Consider the following 22,372-nt stretch of genomic DNA (forward strand, 5'->3'; position numbering starts at 1 on the left):
GAAATGGCCGCCGGTCCCCTCCTTTCCCTGACATCATTCTTAGTGAGTATTCAGCTGAAAAGAACATCTGTGTAGATTTAGCATGTGCACGTATTTCGTGCATGCGTGCTTGTGGCAAGGGGGTCATTTTATTTCCCTTCTTAAAATGACCCCCTTGCAGACAACCATGCATTGCACATGCGTGAAATACGTGCACGCGCTGAATAGACAGATGTTCTTTTCAGCTAACTATTCACTAAGGATGACGTTAGGGAAAGGAGGGGACAGGAGGCCATTTCAAAATGGCTGGATGAGAACTAGTAAGTCTTTTTACAAGAAAACTATTTGCAGCAAAAATGGGCTGCAGTGTAACTTAATATGCTATTATAACAAAATCAAAATAAGTTCTTATACATTTTGGGTTGACTTGCCCTTTAAGCTCTGGTGTGGGTTTCTTTGCCGCCTCCTGGTGGCCAGGTGATGTAGTTCTCAATAGTAATTGTCGTGTGGACTCTTACAACCATTAAAAAAATTAATTTATCAGGTAAAAATAAACATTTTTCTTCTCTTAGCCTCCTGCTAGTTCATCTTACAGTTGGTGGTTAGTTTTGCAGATGCCTCTTCAGTTTCGCCCCTCTATCCCCCTTCACTATATTTTTATTTTTTTTGCAGAGAACGAATAGCAAAGCCTTTACCTACATCTGAAAGAGAACAACTTAGGATGGAGTTGCAGCAGTTGAACCAGCAAATTAGTCAGCAGACACGTGGCATGGAGGTATGAGACTGAAAATTTTAGAAAATAAACTACTTAAAGGGTTAGTCAAAATGTACTTTGTTCTCTTGGTATCAAATATGTTCATATCCTACACTAGTGGCAGCTAGCTGTTTGGTGCTTGCAAATCTTTTTTTCTTAAATGGGAAGAGTCCACAGCTGCATTCATTACATTTGGGAAATAAGAACCTGGCCACCAGGAGGAGGCAAAGAAAACCCAGCCAAAGGCTTAAATACTCCTCCCACTCCCCTCATCCCCCAGTCATTCTTTGCCTTTCGTCTTAGGAGGTTGCAGAGACGTGTCAGAATTTTGTTTTTTTGTCTCTTATGGAGGGTAGTACTCTTCGACATGGGACAGAAGTTTTAAGTAGTCCTGTCGGTCTCTCAATGAGGGCTTGGATGAAAGAGTCCGGAGATGCAGGGAGAGTCTTTCTGCGAAACCATCCCGACTCAGATTAACAGCTCCACAAGCAATCAGCGTTGTCTATCTATCTATTGGGTTCTTGTAAAGCGCGTCTATTCACCCGTAAGGGTCTCAAGGCGCTGAGGGTTGCAGTTCAGTCGAAGAGCCAGGTCTTGAGGTCCTTTCTGAACTTAGGGTGGTAGCTTGTCTGAGGTGCAGTGGGAGGGTGTTCCAAGTCTTGGCTGCCAGATGAGAGAAGGATCTGCCTCCCGCTGTGGTTTTCCTGATGCGGGGGATGACAGCGAGAGCTTGGTCGGCCGATCGAAGTTGTCTGGTAGGGGTGTAGAAGGTAACGCGGTGGTTCAAGTATTCGGGACCGATGTTGTGGAGGGCCTTGAATGCGTGGGTGAGAAGCTTGAAGGTTATTCTTTTGTTGATGGGGAGCCAGTGCAGGTCCCGCAGGTGTTTGGTGATGTGGCATTGACGAGGGATGTCAAGGATTAGTCTGGCCGAGGAGTTCTGGATGCGCTGTAGTCTCTTTTAGAGCTTGATGGTGGTGCCGGCGTAGAGTGCGTTACCATAGTCCAGTTGGCTGCTGACGAGGGCGTGAGTGACAGTCTTCCTGGTCTCGGTTGGGATCCATTTGAAGAACTTTTGCAGCAGGTGAAGTGTGTGGAAGCATGCAGAAGAGACAGCGTTGATTTGCCGGTCCATGGAGAGCGATGAGTCCAGGATGACGCCTAGATTTAATGCATGGTTGGAGGGTGTCCGAGGGCTGTTGGCCACCATGAGTTATTCCAAGCGGATGTGGTGGGACTGAGGAGGAGGACTTCTGTCTTGTCTGCGTTCAGCTTTAGGCAGTTGTAGTTCATCCAGGTGGTGACTGCTGTCAGCCCTTCGTGGACGTTTCTTTTGGTGGTGGTGGGGTCACTGGTGAGTGAGATGATTAGCTGGGTGTCGTCGGCGTAGGAGACGATGTTGAGTTGCGTCGTTGGGGCGATGGCGGAGAGAGGGGCCATATAGATGTTGAATAGGGTGGGGCTCAGCGAAGAGCCTTGGGGTACACCGCAGCTGATTTCTATGGGCTTGGAGGTGAAGGGTGGGAGTCTAACTTTCTGGGTTCTGCCGGTGAGGAAGGAGGTGATCCATTCCAGGGCTTTGTCGCATATGCCGGCATTGTGTAGTTTGTTGCGGAGGGTGAGGTGGGAGACAGTGTCGAATGCTGCTGAGATGTCTAGGAGAATGAGGGCGGCGGTCTCTCCTCGGTTGAGTAGGGCAAGGATGTCGTCTGTGGCGGCGAGGAGGGCGGTTTTGGTGCTGTGGTTGCTCCTGAAACCGGATTGGGAGGGGTCCAGGGTGTGGTTGGCTTCGATGTAGTCAACGAGTTGCGCGTTGATGGACTTCTCTATGACTTTGGCCGCAAAGGGGAGCAAAGAGATTGGGTGGTAGTTCTTTGGATCATTGGGGTCAGCCGTGGGTTTTTTCAGTAGGGGTTTTAATTCTGCATGCTTCCAGTCATCCGGGAAGGTGCCGGTTTCGATGGAGCAGTTGATGGTGCTGCAGAGCTCGGGCGATGGTGTCACCCGCTTTGTTGAAAATGTGATGTGTGCATGGGTCCGAGGGTGCTCCGGAGTGGATCGATCTCATGATTCTGATGGTGTCCTCTGGTGAGGGGGCTCCAGATGGTCAGTGGGGGGGGTAGGCGGTGGTGTATTTGGGTGAGGTATCGGGAGTTGGTGGGTAGGCGGTGGTGGGTGAGTTCTGGGGCGCGAAGCTGTCATAGATGTCGACGATCTTGCGGTGGAAGTACATTGCGAGGTTATCGCAGAGGTCCTGGGAGGGCGGGATATCGTTGGTGTCGCTTTTGGGATTGGAGAATTCCTTGATGACTGTGAATAGCTCCTTGCTGTTGTGGACGTTGGCATTGATTCTATCTTGGATGGCTGTCTTCTTGGTGGTTTTGATGAGGTGGTGGTGGGTAGTGATAGCTTCTTTGTAGGCTGTTTTATTTGAGGGGGTCTTGCTGGATCTCCAGGTCCTTTCCAATCGCCTGCAGTGGCGTTTGGAGTCCTGGAGGGCAGGGGTGAACCAACTAGCCTTGTTGGTGGGTTGGCGGTTGGACGGTTTCTTGAGAGGGGCGAGGGTGTTGGCGCAGTCTGTGAGCCAGTGGTGGAGGTTGCGGGCGGAGGAGTTGGCATTTGTGGAGGTAGCTGGGGGGCACTTGTTCAGGGTGGAGTGCAGTTGGTCTTCGTGGATGTTGTTCCAGTTTCTGCGGGGTGGGTGGTGCTGCCGGAGGTGTACGGTGGGTTTGTTGAAGGAAAAATGTATGCAATGGTGGTCGTTCCAAAGGAGTTCAGTGATGTGGTTGCCTGCAGAGAAGATAGGGTCGAGTGTGTGTCCGGCTAAGTGGGTTGGGGAGTTGACGAGTTGCTTTAATCCGATGGTTCCAAGGTTTTCTAAGAGGTTGGCAGTGTTGTGGTCATTGGGGTTGTCTAGGTTGAAGTTGAGGTCCCCGAGGAGGATGTAGTCTGTTGAGGGGAGGGCGTGGGGTGCGATGAGGTCGGTGATGGAGTCACAGAAGGCAGGACGAGGTCCGGGAGGTCTGTAGATGAGGGTGCCACGGAGGGTAGTGTTGGGACTGACCTGGATCTTGAAGTGTAGGTGTTCCAAGCCTGGTGAGTGGTAGTCGGAGCTGGTTGTGACGTGGAGGGAGTGTTTGTGGACGATGGCGATGCCTCCTCCCGGTCGGTTGCTGCGATCCTTGTGGGAGATCTTGTATCTGTCGGGGATGGCGATGTCCGGCGTTGATGTGGGGTTCAGCCAGGTTTCAGTAAGGAAGGCAACATCTGGGGAGGTGGAGTTGAGCAGGTTCCAGATTTCGATGGCGTGCTTGCGGATGGAGCGGGTGGTGACTGGCTGGTTAGTGGTTCGGAGGGAGGAGAAGGCGTGTGAGGTGACTGGCAGGTTAGTGGTTCGGAGGGAGGAGAAGGCGCAGTTGCGGCAGGTGAAGGGTCCTATGGTGTTCGTCTGGGATGCGTGGTGGCAGGCAGATGATCTACCGGTGTTGAGATGGAGGAGGGTGCTGGCGTCGTAGTGGCGGTGGTTGTGGGTGCCAGAGTTAGTGGCGCTGGACGCGGTCCAGGCGCAGACGGGCTTGCCTTTGGTGCGGCTGCTGCGCAGTTGCGCAGCAACTTCCATTAAATAGGTGGTGGGAGGGCTGGGAGGTGGGGGGCAGGGCAGTGGCTGTAGGAAGAGCAAGCTAGAAAGTTAAAAAAGGGAGTTACCTGTGCTGTGCTGGTGGGCGGGGGGAGGGCAGTGGCTGTGGCATGGGAGAGACAAGCAGAAAGGAGAGCAGGCTAGAAGAGGCTGCAGTCTCAGAGTAAGGCAGCAGCTCCGCTGCCTGCTTTCTTCTCTCAATTCCATGGCGGAGGCGATGCTACTATCCATCACACTTGAAAGGCCGTGTTCCTGTTCCACGGCGTAGATTCCGGTAAGATTGTTTCATTTTACTTTATTCATCAATGTACTGTATTGTGAATGTTTTCCCGAGAAGCTACCACCTTGCGGGTCTAACTTATCATAAGGGTCTCAGTGAGTCTCTTGTAGTATCTTGGAATCGAGGGTTAATATCTCCTAAGGGGGATTATTGAACAGGGGGGTTATAATCATGTTTATGTGATTCAACCTGCTTATGTGTGATGTTTATGGTCTTGTGGTTTGGAACATTGAGGCCTTTGGAAGTGACGAGTCCTTTTGGTTTGGCACGCTTTTTTGGACTGTATGGTTGCAGCACGTTTTCGCTTCCACATAATGTTGGCGATTGTTTGTCTGCAGAGTCCAGACGTTTATTTGAGAATGTGCTTGTGCCCTATTGTCCCGGACCTTCCGCTTTAGGGAGGTCCTTTACAGTTCCCTGCGGGTGTAACTGTTCCTGAGTGTTGTGCCTTATTTATATCTGATGGGATGTCTATTATTTCTCCAACATAGGTGTGTCCGGTCCACGGCGTCATCCTTACTTGTGGGATATTCTCTTCCCCAACAGGAAATGGCAAAGAGCCCAGCAAAGCTGGTCACATGATCCCTCCTAGGCTCCGCCTTCCCCAGTCATTCTCTTTGCCGTTGTACAGGCAACATCTCCACGGAGATGGCTTAGAGTTTTTTGGTGTTTAAATGTAGTTTTTATTCTTCAATCAAGAGTTTATTTTAAAATAGTGCTGGTATGTACTATTTACTCTGAAACAGAAAAGAGATGAAGATTTCTGTTTGTAAGAGGAAAATGATTTTAGCAACCGTTACTAAAATCGATGGCTGTTTCCACACAGGACTGTTGAGAGGAATTAACTTCAGTTGGGGGAAACAGTGAGCAGACTTTTGCTGCTTGAGGTATGACACATTTCTAACAAGACGTGGTAATGCTGGAAGCTGTCATTTTCCCTATGGGATCCGGTAAGCCATTTTTATTAAATGAGAATAAAGGGCTTCACAAGGGCTTTAAAGACTGGTAGACATTTTTCTGGGCTAAAACGATTGATTTATAAGCATTTTTAATACTTCATAGCTTTGAGGAGTTATTTTATTCTTGGGAATTATGTAAAATAACCGGCAGGCACTGTATTGGACACCTTTTTCACTGGGGGCCTTCTCTAATCATAGGCAGAGCCTCATTTTCGCGCCTCTATTGCGCAGTTGTTTTTGGGAAGCAAGGCATGCAGATGCATGTGTGAGGAGCTCAGATACATAGAAAAAGCTTACTGAAGGCGTCATTTGGTATCGTATTCCCCTTTGGGCTTGGTTGGGTCTCGGCAAAGCAGATACCAGGGACTGTATAGGGGTTAAATATAAAAACGGCTCCGGTTCCGTTATTTTAAGAGTTAAAGCTTTCAAATTTGGTGTGCAATACTTTTAAGGCTTTAAGACACTGTGGTGAAATTTTGGTGAATTTTGAACAATTCCTTCATACTTTTTCACATTTTCAGTAATAAAGTGTGTTCAGTTTAAAATTTAAAGTGACAGTAACGGTTTTATTTTAAAACGTTTTTTGTACTTTGTTATCAAGTTTATGCCTGTTTAACATGTCTGAACTATCAGATAGACTATGTTCTGTATGTGAGGAAGCCAAGGTTCCTTCTCATTTAAATAGATGTGATTTATGTGACACAAAATTTAGAGAAAATGATGCCCAAGATGATTCCTCAAGTGAGGGGAGTAAGCATGGTACTGCATCATCCCCTCCTTCGTCTACGCCAGTCTTGCCCACACAGGAGGCCCCTAGTACATCTAGTGCGCCAATACTCCTTACTATGCAACAATTAACGGCTGTAATGGATAATTCTATCAAAAACATTTTAGCCAAAATGCCCACTTATCAGCGAAAGCGCGACTGCTCTGTTTTAGAAAATACTGAAGAGCATGAGGACGCTGATGATAATGGTTCTGAAATGCCCCTACACCAGTCTGAGGGGGCCAGGGAGGTTTTGTCTGAGGGAGAAATTTGAAAATTTCTCAACAAGCTGAACCTGATGTGATTACATTCAAATTTAAATTGGAACATCTCCGCGCTCTGCTTAAGGAGGTGTTATCTACTCTGGATGATTGTGAGAATTTGGTCTCTTTTACTTTAGACGCCACTTTGCAATTGGCTAGATTAGCGGCGAAAAATTCAGGGTCTGCTATTGTGGCGCGCAGAGCGCTTTGGCTAAAATCTTGGTCAGCGGATGCGTCTTCCAAGAACAAATTGCTTAACATACCTTTCAAGGGGAAAACGCTGTTTGGCCCTGACTTGAAAGAGATTATTTCTGATATCACTGGGGGTAAGGGCCACGCCCTTCCTCAGGATAGGTCTTTCAAGGCTAAAAATAAACCAAATTTTCGTCCCTTTCGCAGAAACGGACCAGCCCCAAGTGCTACATCCTCTAAGCAAGAGGGTAACACTTCTCAAACCAAGCCAGCCTGGAGGCCAATGCAAGGCTGGAACAAAGGTAAGCAGGCCAAGAAACCTGCCACTGCTACCAAGACAGCATGAGATGTTGGCCCCCGATCCGGGACCGGATCTGGTGGGGGGCAGACTTTCTCTCTTCGCTCAGGCTTGGGCAAGAGATGTTCCGGATCCTTGGGCGCTAGAAATAGTCTCCCAAGGTTATCTTCTGGAATTCAAGGAGCTTCCCCCAAGGGGGAGGTTCCACAGGTCTCAATTGTCTTAAGACCACATAAAAAGACAGGCATTCTTACATTGTGTAGAAGACCTGTTAAAAATGGGAGTGATTCATCCTGTTCCATTAGGAGAACAAGGGATGGGATTCTACTCCAATCTGTTCATAGTTCCCAAAAAAGAGGGAACATTCAGACCAATCTTAGATCTCAAGATCCTAAACAAGTTTCTCAAGGTTCCATCGTTCAAAATGGAAACCATTCGGACAATTCTTCCTTCCATCCAGGAAGGTCAATTCATGACCACGGTGGATTTAAAGGATGCGTATCTACATATTCCTATCCACAAGGAACATCATCGGTTCCTAAGGTTCGCCTTTCTGGACAAGCATTACCAGTTTGTGGCACTTCCATTCGGATTAGCCACTGCTCCAAGAATTTTCACAAAGGTACTAGGGTCCCTTCTAGCGGTGCTACGACCAAGGGGCATTGCAGTAGTACCTTACTTGGACGACATACTGATTCAAGCGTCGTCCCTACCACAAGCAAAGGCTCATACGGACATTGTCCTGGCCTTTCTCAGATCTCACGGGTGGAAAGTGAACGTAGAAAAAAAGTTCTCTTTCTCCGTCAACAAGAGTTCCCTTCTTGGGAACAATAATAGACTCCTTAGAAATGAGGATTTTTCTGACAGAAGCCAGAAAATCAAAACTTCTAAGCTCTTGTCAAGTACTTCATTCTGTTCTTCTTCCTTCCATAGCACAGTGCATGGAAGTAATAGGTTTGATGGTCGCGGCAATGGACATAGTTCCTTTTGCGCGAATTCATCTGAGACCATTACAACTGTGCATGCTCAGTCAGTGGAATGGGGATTATACAGACTTGTCTCCGACGATACAAGTAGATCAGAGGACCAGAGATTCACTCCGTTGGTGGCTAACCCTGGACAACCTGTCACAGGGGATGAGCTTCCGCAGACCAGAGTGGGTCATTGTCACGACCGACGCCAGTCTGGTAGGCTGGGGCGCGGTCTGGGAACGCCTGAAAGCTCAGGGTCTTTGGTCTCGGGAAGAATCTCTTCTCCCGATAAACATTCTGGAACTGAGAGCGATATTCAATGCTCTCAAGGCTTGGCCTCAGCTAGCAAAGGCCAAATTCGTACGGTTTCAATCAGACAACATGACGACTGTTGCGTATATCAACCATCAGGGGGGAACAAGGAGTTCCCTGGCGATGGAAGAAGTGACCAAAATCATTCAATGGGCGGAGACTCACTCCTGCCACTTGTCTGCAATCCACATCCCAGGCGTGGAAAATTGGGAAGCGGATTTTCTGAGTCGTCAGACATTTCATCCGGGGGAGTGGGAACTCCATCCGGAAATCTTTGCCCAAATAACTCAATTGTGGGGCATTCCAGACATGGATCTGATGGCCTCTCGTCAGAACTTCAAGGTTCCTTGCTACGGGTCCAGATCCAGGGATCCCAAGGCGACTCTAGTAGATGCACTAGTAGCACCTTGGACCTTCAACCTAGCGTATGTATTCCCACCGTTTCCTCTCATCCCCAGGCTGGTAGCCAGGATCAATCAGGAGAGGGCATCGGTGATCTTGATAGCTCCTGCGTGGCCACGCAGGACTTGGTATGCAGACCTGGTGAATATGTCATCGGCTCCACCATGGAAGCTACCTTTGAGACAGGACCTTCTTGTTCAAGGTCCGTTCGAACATCCGAATCTGGTTTCACTCCAACTGACTGCTTGGAGATTGAACGCTTGATTTTATCAAAGCGAGGGTTCTCAGATTCTGTCATTGATACTCTTGTTCAGGCCAGGAAGCCTGTAACTAGAAAAATCTACCATAAAATATGGAAAAAATATATCTGTTGGTGTGAATCTAAAGGATTACCATGGAACAAGATAAAAATTCCTAAGATTCTATCCTTTCTTCAAGAAGGTTTGGAGAAAGGATTATCTGCAAGTTCTTTGAAGGGACAGATTTCTGCTTTATCTGTTTTACTTCACAAAAAGCTGGCGGCTGTGCCAGATGTTCAGGCTTTTGTTCAGGCTCTGGTTAGAATCAAGCCTGTTTACAAACCTTTGACTCCCCCTTGGAGTCTCAATTTAGTTCTTTCAGTTCTTCAGGGGGTTCCGTTTGAGCCCCTACATTCCGTTGATATCAAGTTATTATCTTGGAAAGTTTTGTTTTTGGTTGCAATTTCTTCTGCTAGAAGAGTTTCAGAGTTATCTGCTCTGCAGTGTTCTCCTCCTTATCTGGTGTTCCATGCAGATAAGGTGGTTTTGCGTACTAAACCTGGTTTTCTTCCGAAAGTTGTTTCTAACAAAAGCATTAACCAGGAGATAGTCGTGCCTTCTTTGTGTCCGAATCCAGTTTCAAAGAAGGAACGTTTGTTGCACAATTTGGATGTAGTGCGTGCTCTAAAATTCTATTTAGATGCTACAAAGGATTTCAGACAAACTTCTTCCTTGTTTGTTGTTTATTCTGGTAAAAGGAGAGGTCAAAAAGCAACTTCTACCTCTCTATCTTTTTGGCTTAAAAGCATCATCAGATTGGCTTATGAGACTGCCGGACGGCAGCCTCCTGAAAGAATCACAGCTCATTCCACTAGGGCCGTGGCTTCCACATGGGCCTTTAAGAACGAGGCTTCTGTTGATCAGATATGTAAGGCAGCGACTTGGTCTTCACTGCACACTTTTACCAAATTTTACAAATTTGATACTTTTGCTTCTTCTGAGGCTATTTTTGGGAGAAAGGTTTTGCAAGCCGTGGTGCCTTCCATCTAGGTGACCTGATTTGCTCCCTCCCATCATCCGTGTCCTAAAGCTTTGGTATTGGTTCCCACAAGTAAGGATGACGCCGTGGACCGGACACACCTATGTTGGAGAAAACAGAATTTATGCTTACCTGATAAATTACTTTCTCCAACGGTGTGTCCGGTCCACGGCCCGCCCTGGTTTTTTTAATCAGGTCTGATGAATTATTTTCTCTAACTACAGTCACCACGGTATCATATGATTTCTCCTATGCATATTCCTCCTTTACGTCGGTCGAATGACTGGGGTAGGCGGAGCCTAGGAGGGATCATGTGACCAGCTTTGCTGGGCTCTTTGCCATTTCCTGTTGGGGAAGAGAATATCCCACAAGTAAGGATGACGCCGTGGACCGGACACACCGTTGGAGAAAGTAATTTATCAGGTAAGCATAAATTCTGTTATCCTTATTAAGACCGCGTTGACTGTATGTTCCGAGGCTATGTATCCACCATAGTTCTCTTTTTATGAACAAGTCAAAGCAGGCTAAGAAATCTACCAAGACTGCATGAAGGTGTGGCCCCCGATCCAGAGGTTCTGGTTGGGGGCCGGTTGGAGAAAGTAATTTATCAGGTAAACATAAATTCTGTTTTGTTTTTGTTTCCTTCGGGAACCTTCTGGGATTGATGCTCTTTATTACTTCTTAGGAAGTTGTTTTGGACATATTAGTCCTATGTTAAAAATGTCTGTTTTCTGTTTTTTCCCCTATGAGGGAGAATTATGCAGCTTGCCGGTTGGGACCCAGGTGCAGGCTGGTCCTGTCGGGTGTGTTCGGTCTTGCGGCTGTTCAGACACGTAGCGCTGCTCGGCTGATTCGATGGAAGTGCTGAGTGCTTAGGTTATCATTGTTTTTCATGTTCAACTAAGCATTCGAGAGGACCTCTAGGTCTGTGAGGTGGGAAGGAGTGTTTCAGACCTTAGAGCCTTTAGTCGTAGATGACCGGGCAGGGGAGATTTCCGCTGCGTCACTCTGACATCTGATTTTATCAGAATTTAGAGTTTTCCTCCCCCATGTCGTGGATGGCTTAATGCTCCCTTACCGCAATTGTGCGGTTTTGTCTTCATTTTTAGGCCTCTGGATTTGTCCTTTTAGGCTTGATCCAACAGCTTGTACAGGATAGTTGTCTAGCATGCGGAAGGTTTGCAGTTTGAAACCGGTTGCAGCTCTTGACAACTTGCAGGTGTATGCATAAGCTGTTAAGAGTGTATCTAGATGCAGCTCTTACTCTTTGACATGTACTGTCTGTCTTGGTTATAAGAGACCTTAGAGTCTTCTTCTATTGTCTCCGGGTGAGTGGATCTCCTGTTGGGGATCTGTGTTTCCGGGTGATGGCTGTTCCCTGCGGGGACTTTGTTTAGCTCGGGGTTTTCTGGAGCTGGGAGGCTTAGTGCCTTTTCTCTTCCTTGTGCTTGTGCGGAGGTGATGGGGAGACTAGTCCTGCTAGTAGGATTTTCTTTTGACTTTGAGGTATCCCTTGGTTGTCCTGAGGCTCTGAGAAGTATTTCTTTCATGTAATTAGCAAGAGTCCATGAGCTAGTGACGTATGGGATATACATTCCTACCAGGAGGGGCAAAGTTTCCCAAACCTTAAAATGCCTATAAATACACCCCTCACCACACCCACAAATCAGTTTTACAAACTTTGCCTCCTATGGAGGTGGTGAAGTAAGTTTGTGCTAGATTCTACGTTGATATGCGCTCCGCAGCAGGTTGGAGCCCGGTTTTCCTCTCAGCGTGCAGTGAATGTCAGAGGGATGTGAGGAGAGTATTGCCTATTTGAATGCAATGATTTCCTTCTACGGGGTCTATTTCATAGGTTCTCTGTTATCGGTCGTAGAGATTCATCTCTTACCTCCCTTTTCAGATCGACGATATACTCTTATATATATATATATATACCATTACCTCTGCTGATTCTCGTTTCAGTACTGGTTTGGCTATCTGCTATATGTAGATGAGTGTCCTGGGGTAAGTAAGTCTTATTTTCTGTGACACTCTAAGCTATGGTTGGGCACTTTTTTTATAAAGTTCTAAATATATGTATTCAAACATTTATTTGCCTTGACTCAGGATGTTCAACATTCCTTATTTTCAGACAGTCAGTTTCATATTTGGGATAATGCATTTGAATCAATCATTTTTTCTTACCTTAAAAAATTTGACTTTTCCTGTGGGCTGTTAGGCTCGCGGGGGCTGAAAATGCTTCATTTTATTGCGTCATTCTTGGCGCAGACTTTTTTGGCGCAAAAATTTTTCTGTTTCCGGTGTCATACGTGTCGCCGGAAGTTGCGTCATTTTTTGATGTTCTTTTGCGCCAAAAGTGTCGGCGTTCCGGATGTGGCGTCATTTTTGGCGCCAAAAGCATTTAGGCGCCAAATAATGTGGGCGTCATTTTTTGCGCTAAAAAATATGGGCGTCATTTTTGTCTCCACATTATTTAAGTCTCTTTATTTATTTGCTTCTGGTTACTAGAAGCTTGTTCACTGGCATTTTTTCCCATTCCTGAAACTGTCATTTAAGGAATTTGATCTATTTTGCTTTATATGTTGTTTTTTTTCTATTACATATTGCAAGATGTTCCACGTTGCAACTGAGTCAGAAGATACTTCAGGAAAATCGCTGCCCGGTGCTGGAGCTACCAAAGCTAAGTGTATCTGATATAAACTTTTGGTATCTGTTCCTCCAGCTGTTGTTTGTATTGAATGTCATGACAAACTTGTTAATGCAGATAAAATTTCCTTTAGTACTATTACATTACCTGTTGCTGTTTCGTCAACATCTAATACTCAGAGTGTTCCTGATAACATAAGAGGTTTTATTTCTAAATCCATTAAGAAGGCTATGTCTGTTATTTTTCCTTCTAGTATACATAAAAGTCTTTTAAAACTTCTCTTTTTTCAGATGAATTTTTAAAATGAACATCATCATTCTGATACTGATAATGGTTCTTCTGGTTCAGAGGTTTCTGTCTCAGAGGTTGATGCTGATAAATCTTCATATTTGTTCAAGATGGAATTATTTGTTCTTTACTTAAAGAAGTATTAATTGCATTAGAAATTGAGGATTCTGGTCCTCTTGATACTAAATCTAAAACGTTTAAATAAGTTATTCCAGAAGTGTTTCCTGTCCCTGGTGCTATTTCTATAGTAATTTCCAGGGAGTGGAATATTTTGGGTAATTCATTTACTCCTTCTAAAAACGTTTTTAAGCAATTATATCCTGTGCCATCTGACAGATTAGAGTTTTGGGACAAAATCCCTAAGATTAATGGGGCTGTCTCTACTCCTGCTAAAGATCCTTTAGATAGGAAAATTGAATCCTTTCTAAGAAATGCTTACTTGTGTTCAGGTAATCGTCTTAGACCTGCTATATCCTTAGCGGATGTTACTGCAGCTTCAACTTTTTTGGTTAGAAGCTTTAGCGCAACAAATAACAGATCATAATTATCATTTGCATTTCTATAACATGCTAATTATTTTATTTGTGATGCCATCTTTTGATATCATTAGAGTTGATGTCAGGTATATGTCTCTAGCTATTTTAGCTAGAAGAGCTTTATGGCTTAAAACTTGGAATGCTGATATGTCTTCTAAGTCAACTTTGCTTTCCCTTTCTTTCCAGGGTAATAAATTATTCGATTATCAGTTGGATTCTTTTATCTCAACTGTTACTGGAGACAAGGGAACTTTTTTACCACAGGATAAAAAATCTAAAGGTGAATTTAGGTCTAATAATCGTTTTCGTTCCTTTCATCACAACAAGGAACAATAGCCTGATCCTTCATCCTCAGGAGCAGTATCAGTTTGGTAACCTTCTCCAGTTTGGAATATATCCAAGCCTTATAGAAACCCAAGCCAGCTCCTAGGTCCACATGAAGGTGCGGCCCTCATTCCAGCTCAGCTGGTACGGGGCAGATTATGTTTTTTTCAAAGAAATTTGGATCAATTCCGTTCACAATCTGTTTTTCGGAGCATTGTTTCAGAAGGGTACAGAATTGGCTTCATGTTAAGGCCTCCTGCAAGAGATTTTTTTCTTTCCAGTGTCCCAGTAAACCCAGCAAAGGCTCATGCATTTCTGAAATGTGTTTCAGATCTAGAGTTGGCTGGAGTAATTATGCCAGTTCCAGTTCTGGAACATGGGGCTGGGGTTTTATTTAATCTCTTTATTGTACCAAAGAAGGTCAAATCCTTCAGACCAGTTCCGGATCTGTCAATATTGAATCATTATGTAAGGATACCAACATTCAAGATGGTAACTGTAAGGACTATCCTGCCTTTTGTTCAGCAAGGGCATTATATGTCTGCATTAGATTTACAGGATGCATATCTGCATATTCTGATTCATCCAGATCACTGTCAGTTTCTGAGATTCTCTTTTCTAGACAAGCATTACCAGTTTGTGGCTCTACCGTTTGGCCTAGCATCAGCTCCAAGAATTTTTACAAAGGTTCTCGGTGCCCTTCTGTCTGTATTCAGAGAACAGGGTATTGGTATTTCCTTATTTGGACGATATCTTGGTACTTGCTCAGTCTTCACATTTAGCAGAATCTCATACGAATCGACTTGTGTTGTTTCTTCAAGATCATGGTTGAAGGATCAATTTGCCAAAAAGTTCATTGATTCCTCAGACAAGGGTAACCGCTTTAGGTTTCCATATAGATTCGGTGTCCATGACTCTGTCTTTTTCGGACAAGAGACGTCTAACATTGATATCAGCTTGTCAAAACCTTCAGTCACAATCATTCCTTTTGGTTGCCTTATGCATGGAAGTTTTAGGTCTTATGTCTGCTGCATCGGACGCGATCTCCTTTGCTCATTTTCACATGCGACCTTTCCAGCTCTGTATGCTGAACCAATAGTGCTGGGATTACACAAAGATATCTCAATCAATATCTTTAAAACCGATTGTACGACACTCTCTGACGTGGTGGACAGATCACCATCGTTTAATTCAGGGGGCTTCTTTTTTTCTTCCGACCTGGACTGTATTTTCAACAGATGCAAGTCTTACAGGTTGGGGAGCTGTATGGGGATCTCTGACGGCACAAGGAGTTTGGGAATCTCAGGAGGTGAGATTACCGATCAATATTTTGGAACTCCATGCAATTTTCAGAGCTCTTCAGTCTTGGCCTCTTCTGAAGAGAGAATCGTGCATTTGTTTTCAGACAGACAATGTCACAACTGTGGCATACATCAATCATCAAGGAGGGACTCACAGTCCTCTGGCTATGAAGAAGTGTCTCGGATTCTGGTTTAGGCGGAATCCAGCTCCTGTCTAATTTCTGCGGTTCATATCCCAGGTATAGACAATTGGGAAGCGGATTATCTCAGCCGCCAAACGTTACATCCGGGCGAATGGTCTCTTCATCCAGAGGTATTTCTTCAGATTGTTCAAATGTGGGAACTTCCAGAAATAGATCTGATGGTGTCTCATCTAAACAAGAAACTTCCCAGGTATCTGTCCAGATCCCGGGATCCTCAGGCGGAGGCAGTGGATACATTATCACTTCCTTGGAAGTATCATCCTGCCTATATCTTTCCGCCTCTAGTTCTTCTTCCAAGAGTAATCTCCAAGATTCTGAAGGAATGCTCGTTTGTTCTGCTGGTAGCCCCGGCATGGCCTCACAGGTTTTGGTATGCGGATCTTGTCCGGATGGCCTCTTGCCAACCGTGGACTCTTCCGTTAAGACCAGACCTTCTGTCACTAGGTCCTTTTTTCCATCAGGATCTCAATCCTTCAATTTAAAGGTATGGAGATTGAACGCTTGATTCTTGGTCAAAGAGGTTTCTCTGACTCTGTGATTAATATTATGTTACAGGCTCATAAATCTGTATCTAGAGAGATATATTATAGAGTCTGGAAGACTTATATTTCTTGGTGTCTTTCTCATCATTTTTCTTGGCATTCTTTTAGAATACCGAGAATTTTACAGTTTCTTCAGGATGATTTAGATAAGGGTTTGTCCGCAAGTTCCTTGAAAGGACAAATCTCTGCTCTTTCTGTTCTTTTTCTCAGAAAGATTGCTAGTCTTCCTGATATTCATTGTTTTGTACAAGCCTTGGTTCGTATAAAACCTGTCATTAAGTCAATTTCTCCTCCTTGGAGTTTGAATTTGGTTCTGGGGGCTCTTCAAGCTCCTCCTTTTGAACCCATGCATTCTTTGGACAATTAAATTACTTTCTTGGAAAGTTTTGTTCCTTTTAGCGATCTCTTCTGCCAGAAGAGTTTCTGAATTATCTGCTCTTTCTTGTGAGTCTCCTTTTCTGATTTTTCATCAGGATAAGGCGGTTTTTTGCAAACTTCTTTTCAATTTTTACCTAAGGTTGTGAATTCCAACAACATTAGTAGAGAAATTGTGGTTCCTTCATTATGTCCTAATCCTAAGAATTCTAAGGAGAAATCGTTTCTTTGGATGTTGTTAGAGCTTTGAAATATTATGTTGAAGCTACTAAGTCTTTCCGAAAGACTTCTAGTCTATTTGTCATCTTTTCCGGTTCTAGAAAAGGTTAGAAAGCTTCTGCCATTTCTTTGGCATCTTGGTTGAAATCTTTTAATTCATCATGCCTATGTCGAGTCAGGTAAAACTCTGCCTCATAGGATTACAGCTCATTCTACTAGGTCAGTTTCTACTTCCTGGGCGTTTAGGAATGAAGCTTCGGTTGATCAGCTTTGCAAAGCAGCAACTTGGTCCTCTTTGCATTCTTTTACTAAATTCTACCATTTTTGATGTGTTTTCTTCTTCTGAAGCAGTTTTTGGTAGAAAAGTACTTCAGGCAGCGGTTTCAGTTTGAATCTTCTGCTTATGTTTTTATTAAACTTTATTTTGGGTGTGGATTATTTTCAGCAGGAATTGGCTGTCTTTATTTTATCCCTCCCTCTCTAGTGACTCTTGCGTGGAAAGATCCACATCTTGGGTAGTCATTATCCCATACGTCACTAGCTCATGGACTCTTGCTAATTACATGAAAGAAAACATAATTTATGTAAGAACTTACCTGATAAATTAATTTCTTTCATATTAGCAAGAGTCCATGAGGCCCACCCTTTTTGTGGTGGTTATGATTTTTTGTATAAAGCACACTTATTCCAATTCCTTATTTTATATGCTTTCGCACTTTTTTCTTATCACCCCACTTCTTGGCTATTCGTTAAACTGATTTGTGGGTGTGGTGAGGGGTGTATTTATAGGCATTTTAAGGTTTGGGAAACTTTGCCCCTCCTGGTAGGAATGTATATCCCATACGTCACTAGCTCATGGACTCTTGCTAATATGAAATAAATGAATTTATCAGGTAAGTTCTTACATAAATTATGTTTTTCATACGACTTCTAGCCTTGCTCCTTGGAGCATTGGACTTTAGCTAGGGGTGGTTCCTTCCTTTGGTCAGGGTTTTCGCTATCCAGAGTCTCTGGATATGCATCCATACCCTTGTGTCTGGCTTTTTGGCCAGTTGGGGTGTTAAGTTTTAGGGTAAGGTTTGCCTGAACTATTAGCTTTACTTGGCCTTTTTCCTGACCCATTTTTGAGTGGTTTTGGAATCTTGGATTTCAGGGCTGGTCGGGGTGTTCCTTGGTAGTGGGAACTTGGACTTTGTCCTTGGTCCATCTACCTAACCTGGTCAGGGTTGGCCAGGTTTTTGGAGTATTTTTTTTTTTTTTACTCTGTCACAAAGTAGCCCATGATATCTAGTGGTTAGCCGTGTGGCTTGAGCCTCAAGGGGGGTTGGTTCACACCCAACTGCTGGCGTTGGATGTCGAATTTCTGGTGCGCCTTAGGGTTGCATTCCCCTGGTCAGCTTTCCAGTGTTCCCGTGGATTCCCTGCTCTGCAGGCGAATGGGTTGGCTGTGCCTCTGCTCGGCAAGCTACTTGTAGGGGGGGTCCTTTTCTAGGACATCAGTGTTGGGAATTTCTCCTCCCATTAGCTGGTGACTTCGGGCCTTGAGGACAGTTTTTGCCCTTCCGGCATCATCCCCTTTTCTTTTAGGGGATATTCTCCTCCTTAGGGAGATAGTCCTTGCCTGGGGCTTCTCCTGGATGGGAGGCGGAAAGGTGGGATTGGTTCCCCATGGGTCTTGCTGGTTCCAGGCAGACTTGCTGGGCCTTTATTTGATAGATCCTTCTGTCTATGGCCTTGTCTGTTTTCAAAGTCGGGTTGTACTTGTACTCTGTGGGGATGGCTGTGCTATCCTTACGCTAGTTCCTGTACCTGTTTCGGGATTCTTTTGTTCCCCTGTATTGGATCCCTGAGGCTGGGTTGGTCCAGCTGGGTGTGGGTCTGCAAGTCAGGATGGCCGGGAAGTCTAAGGAACTTTGTTTGGGTCGCAGTCTCCTCTGCATGTGTGAGCTTTGTTGAGTCTATCCGGTTAGCTTAGTCTGCTAGGGTATAGATTTTCCTTTCAACTTGCTCCATTGATTAGAAGGGTGTTTACTTTTCCTTCGGATTCTGAAGGTATACTCTCCTCAGGGGGCCTCGATTGAGGTTTTGTGTTCCCCTTTTTAGGGACCTGTGTGTAGGTCCGGTGACTTAGGTTGCCTGGAACGTGCCCTCTGTCTGGGGGTAGCTTTTGCGGTCTGTTTCTTGCTTGAGTGCTTCTTCCTCACAAGTACCCTCTGTGTCGTCCTGGTATGGACTCTGTGTTCTCAAACTTGGGGTTTTTCACCTGGGTGTCTTACATACCGTTTCATGGTCTAATGCTTTGGATTTCTATGCTCAGATACTGGGAGGACTTTGCCTCTTCAGTTGGATTCTGTGCTTGTAGGGTGTTGGAGAGACATATTTTCTGTCTCTGTGCCTGGTCTTATCCCAGGTTTCGCTTAGTATAGGTGTGGCCTCCTTTATCTGTTTGGGCCCCTTTGGGTCTCTGTGAGCTAGACTCACTCATGGAGGTGCTCTTTTGTATTAGGGGACCTTTCGATTTCCTTGGTTCTCCTTTGCCTTGTTCCCTTGGGGGTTTTGGCTGGTGTCTCCTTCATTTGTGGAGATGAGCAGTTGGGGATCGTTTGTTGGGAGACAGTGTCTCCTGGAGGACTGTTGGCTCATTCGCGTTTGTTGTGGTCTCTGGTTTGGCTTCTGGACTAACTGCGAGTCAGTGTCATTGGGGCTTTTCCTCTTAAAATTTTCTCAACTTCGGACAAAGCGGGTTTTTTTATTGGGTAGAGGTTCAGGCCTGGTGCCCTCAGTATGGGCCACCTATTGTACCCTAACGTCTTTGCATTCAGTGTCCTCTATTTTGGGTATTGTTTTCCCAAAAGTAATGAATGCAGCTGTGGACTCTTTCCAGTTAAGAAGAAAAACATAAATTATGCTTACCTGATAATTTCCTTTTCTTCTGATGGAAAGCGTCCACAGCTCCCCACCCGTAATTTTTTGTGGTGCGTCCTTATATTCTTCTGGCACCTTTCACCCTGATATTTCTTCTACTGTTTCTTGTTCCTCGGCAGAATGACTGGGGGAAGAGGGGAGTGCGAGGAGTATTTAAGCCTTTGGCTGGGTTGTCTTTGCTTCCTCCTGGTGGCCAGGTTTTTATTTCCCAAAAGTAATGAATGCAGCTATGGACTCTTTCCATCAGAAGAAAAGGAAATTATCAGGTAAGCATAATTTGTTTCTTTTGTGAATTGTTGATTGAAGGTGTTCAGCTTGCTCCCAGTCGTGCATTGCTGCTCCTTCAGTAAAGGATATAAAGAAAATTGATAATAGAAGTAAATTAGAAAGTTGTTTAAAATTGTATGTCTAAATCCTCAAAGTAAATATTTGGGTATCATGTCCCTTTAAGGTTGTGGTTGCCATTTTTAGTAAATTGCTAAAATAAATCTTACATTCTTAAAATCTTCATAAATTTCATTAAAAAAGGAAAGGTTTAAAAAGAGAGAATGTTATTTCAAAAATTGTTAAATCAAAGTTAACATAAAAAGAACCTGATCATCTTACAAAATGAGGATTTAGAAATTCTCACTGTAGTCACTGACTGCAAGGCATGCTGAGAACTTAAGTTGGAATTCAGCCTCTTCTGAGCATGGGCAAGAAACCTGACTTCCTGTTTATCTAGTATTCACTGAACAGTAAGCCAGCTTGAGTTACTCTAGATGATTAGTGATCAAGATATATAATCATTTCTATAGAGACACTGACAGGAGGTAATGGATCCTTCACAAATTTAAATAATAAAAAATCATATGTATTTTAAAATAATTTTACCTTTTTTTCTTCTTTTTTTGAGTATAACCCAATGCTTAGTGCCTTTTTTATTGCAATAATGAAGCAATCTTTTTTCATATCCCTTTTAAAGTGATGGTAAATCCTGGTGTTTTTAAAACTCCAGGATTTACCAGTTCTATAAAGGAGACATTCAGTCATGAAGTAAAAAAAAAAACCCAAAACACTTCATATTGGAAGTGCCTTTATTTGCAGCAAGTTGGTGCTGAGCACACTTAGCCAGTAGTATACTAGCCATCCAGCACCATCACCTCATGTATGCTAGCCATCCAGCACCATCACCTCATTGAATAAATAGTGCCAAGTGCTCAGCTTGGCAAATAGAGGTACAGTACTTTCAGCATGAAGTTTTTATACTTCATGACTAAAGTCCCCTTTATTTATAGAGTTGGTAAATCCTTGAGTTTCAAAAGCGCTAGCATTTACCATCACTTTAATTGCGCCATGGGCATCCTCATCCGGTCTCTCTGGCCATAGTGGGGTTGAAAAAGCACAATAAGTTGCAAGAAAATCAGGCAAAGTAATTAAACAATGTACATTACATTGCCTTTTCATAAAAATAAATACTTTAATGTGATAAGATATGTTGAGTATCATTTAGTATGATCTCTTAGTGTTCTGTCTGGATTTGTATGTATAGGTAGCAAGTAACCGCCTGCTATTGCAGAGAGAGACTTCACTTGGCCAGCAGCAACAGCCGCCGCCACCACCACAAACTAAGTGGTCCAGCATGCTATCCAGTGAGCAGCTGAGCCTCGAGCTACATCAGGTGGAGCGGGAGATTGGCAAGAGGACACGTGAGCTTTCAATGGTAGTTGATGCTAAATGCCATCTATTTGTACTACATTCCTGTTTGTCTTATATCCAGAATGGTCTTATGCATATAATGAAGTATTAAATTATCCTTTGTGTTCTGTAGCATACTATCCGCTGTATTTTAAAAAATAGTCAGTATAAGTATACATGGTTTTTTTTCTACAATTTGCAGCTATATTGGTGAAGCCATACATATATTATTCATAAAGAAATGCTAACAAAACCCTGACCATTTATTCACATAAATGAAAAGGGCTGTATATATAATTTTAAGATTAAGATTTTTTTAATGGTAGTTTACCGCTAAAAATGTTTGTTTGAACAGATTGGAAGTTTTCCTTTTCAATGAAGTTAAAATAATATACATACTTGCTGAGATTTTATATATATTTAAAGGAAAGTCATTCCCTGGGTATGAAGAATAAACAGGACTCCATTAAAGTGGAAAATGGACAGCTGGAACCACAGGCCAAGGTTTTGCAGCACGACCTCCCGCTGACATTCAGGTATATTATCTAGGCATGTTCTCGATTGTGGTAATCTGTAAGAGCATTAGTGATGTGGGTATTTGTTTAACACAACAATGCTAAAGGTTTTGGTGTGCATTTATTATGAAATGTTTATAATACAATCTGAAAAGTCTTGTGAAGAGTTATTCATCTTGGAAGATTGGAAATAAAAGCAAATATGTTTTCAAAGAAAGATAAAATTATGCAAAAAAAGTCATAGTGAAAGTTTTTACCAATAAATTAGTACAAGTATAGGAGTGCTGAAGGTGTTCATTTGGAGTATACTGTGGTCTCTTAAAGAAACACTGATGTGCTTCTCCTCTCTAGAGTATGGTAGTATCCTTAGACAATTGATAAAAAATTCCAGATGCGAGTGATTGATTAAAAAGGTTTCCTTTATTAAAACACGTTGAATAATTCTAAAGCTTAGACTGAGAATAACTTCTTTCAACAAAGAAGGATGAGTGAAATGAATGGCTCTTGAAAGTCACAATATGTCAGTGGTTTGGCTGTAAATTCCGTTTGCACAATGTTGATGAAAAAAAGTGAAATTAATGTTAGTGGAAAATACCTGTAGGTGTTCTCTGAACCACTGGGTGGTTTTTGGCCCTTTAAGGTATTCCACTTTGAAGGATGGCGCCGGATTCACAGACCTGTATCTGACAGGCTTGCAGAGATGCGCTCTGGAACGTTGCGGTCTTG

General features: G+C 43.8%; 1 protein-coding gene across 12 annotated transcripts in view; it reads left to right on the top strand.

The window, feature by feature from the left end:
* Nucleotides 1-22,372, top strand: part of RC3H1 (ring finger and CCCH-type domains 1) — a 473,299-nt gene that overhangs the window by 434,678 nt on the left and 16,249 nt on the right. For 10 of the 12 annotated variants that reach the window (XM_053693264.1, XM_053693272.1, XM_053693269.1 and 7 more), the window contains 3 exons: nucleotides 652-754; nucleotides 20,986-21,156; nucleotides 21,558-21,667. In XM_053693264.1, the coding sequence (XP_053549239.1) occupies nucleotides 652-754; nucleotides 20,986-21,156; nucleotides 21,558-21,667 (384 nt within the window). The remainder of the gene's footprint in view (nucleotides 1-651; nucleotides 755-20,985; nucleotides 21,157-21,557; nucleotides 21,668-22,372) is intronic. The other 2 variants (XM_053693271.1, XM_053693275.1) reach the window with 1 other exon arrangement.

This window comes from Bombina bombina, chromosome 10 (genome assembly GCF_027579735.1).
Source record: "Bombina bombina isolate aBomBom1 chromosome 10, aBomBom1.pri, whole genome shotgun sequence".
Taxonomy (NCBI): domain Eukaryota; kingdom Metazoa; phylum Chordata; class Amphibia; order Anura; family Bombinatoridae; genus Bombina; species Bombina bombina.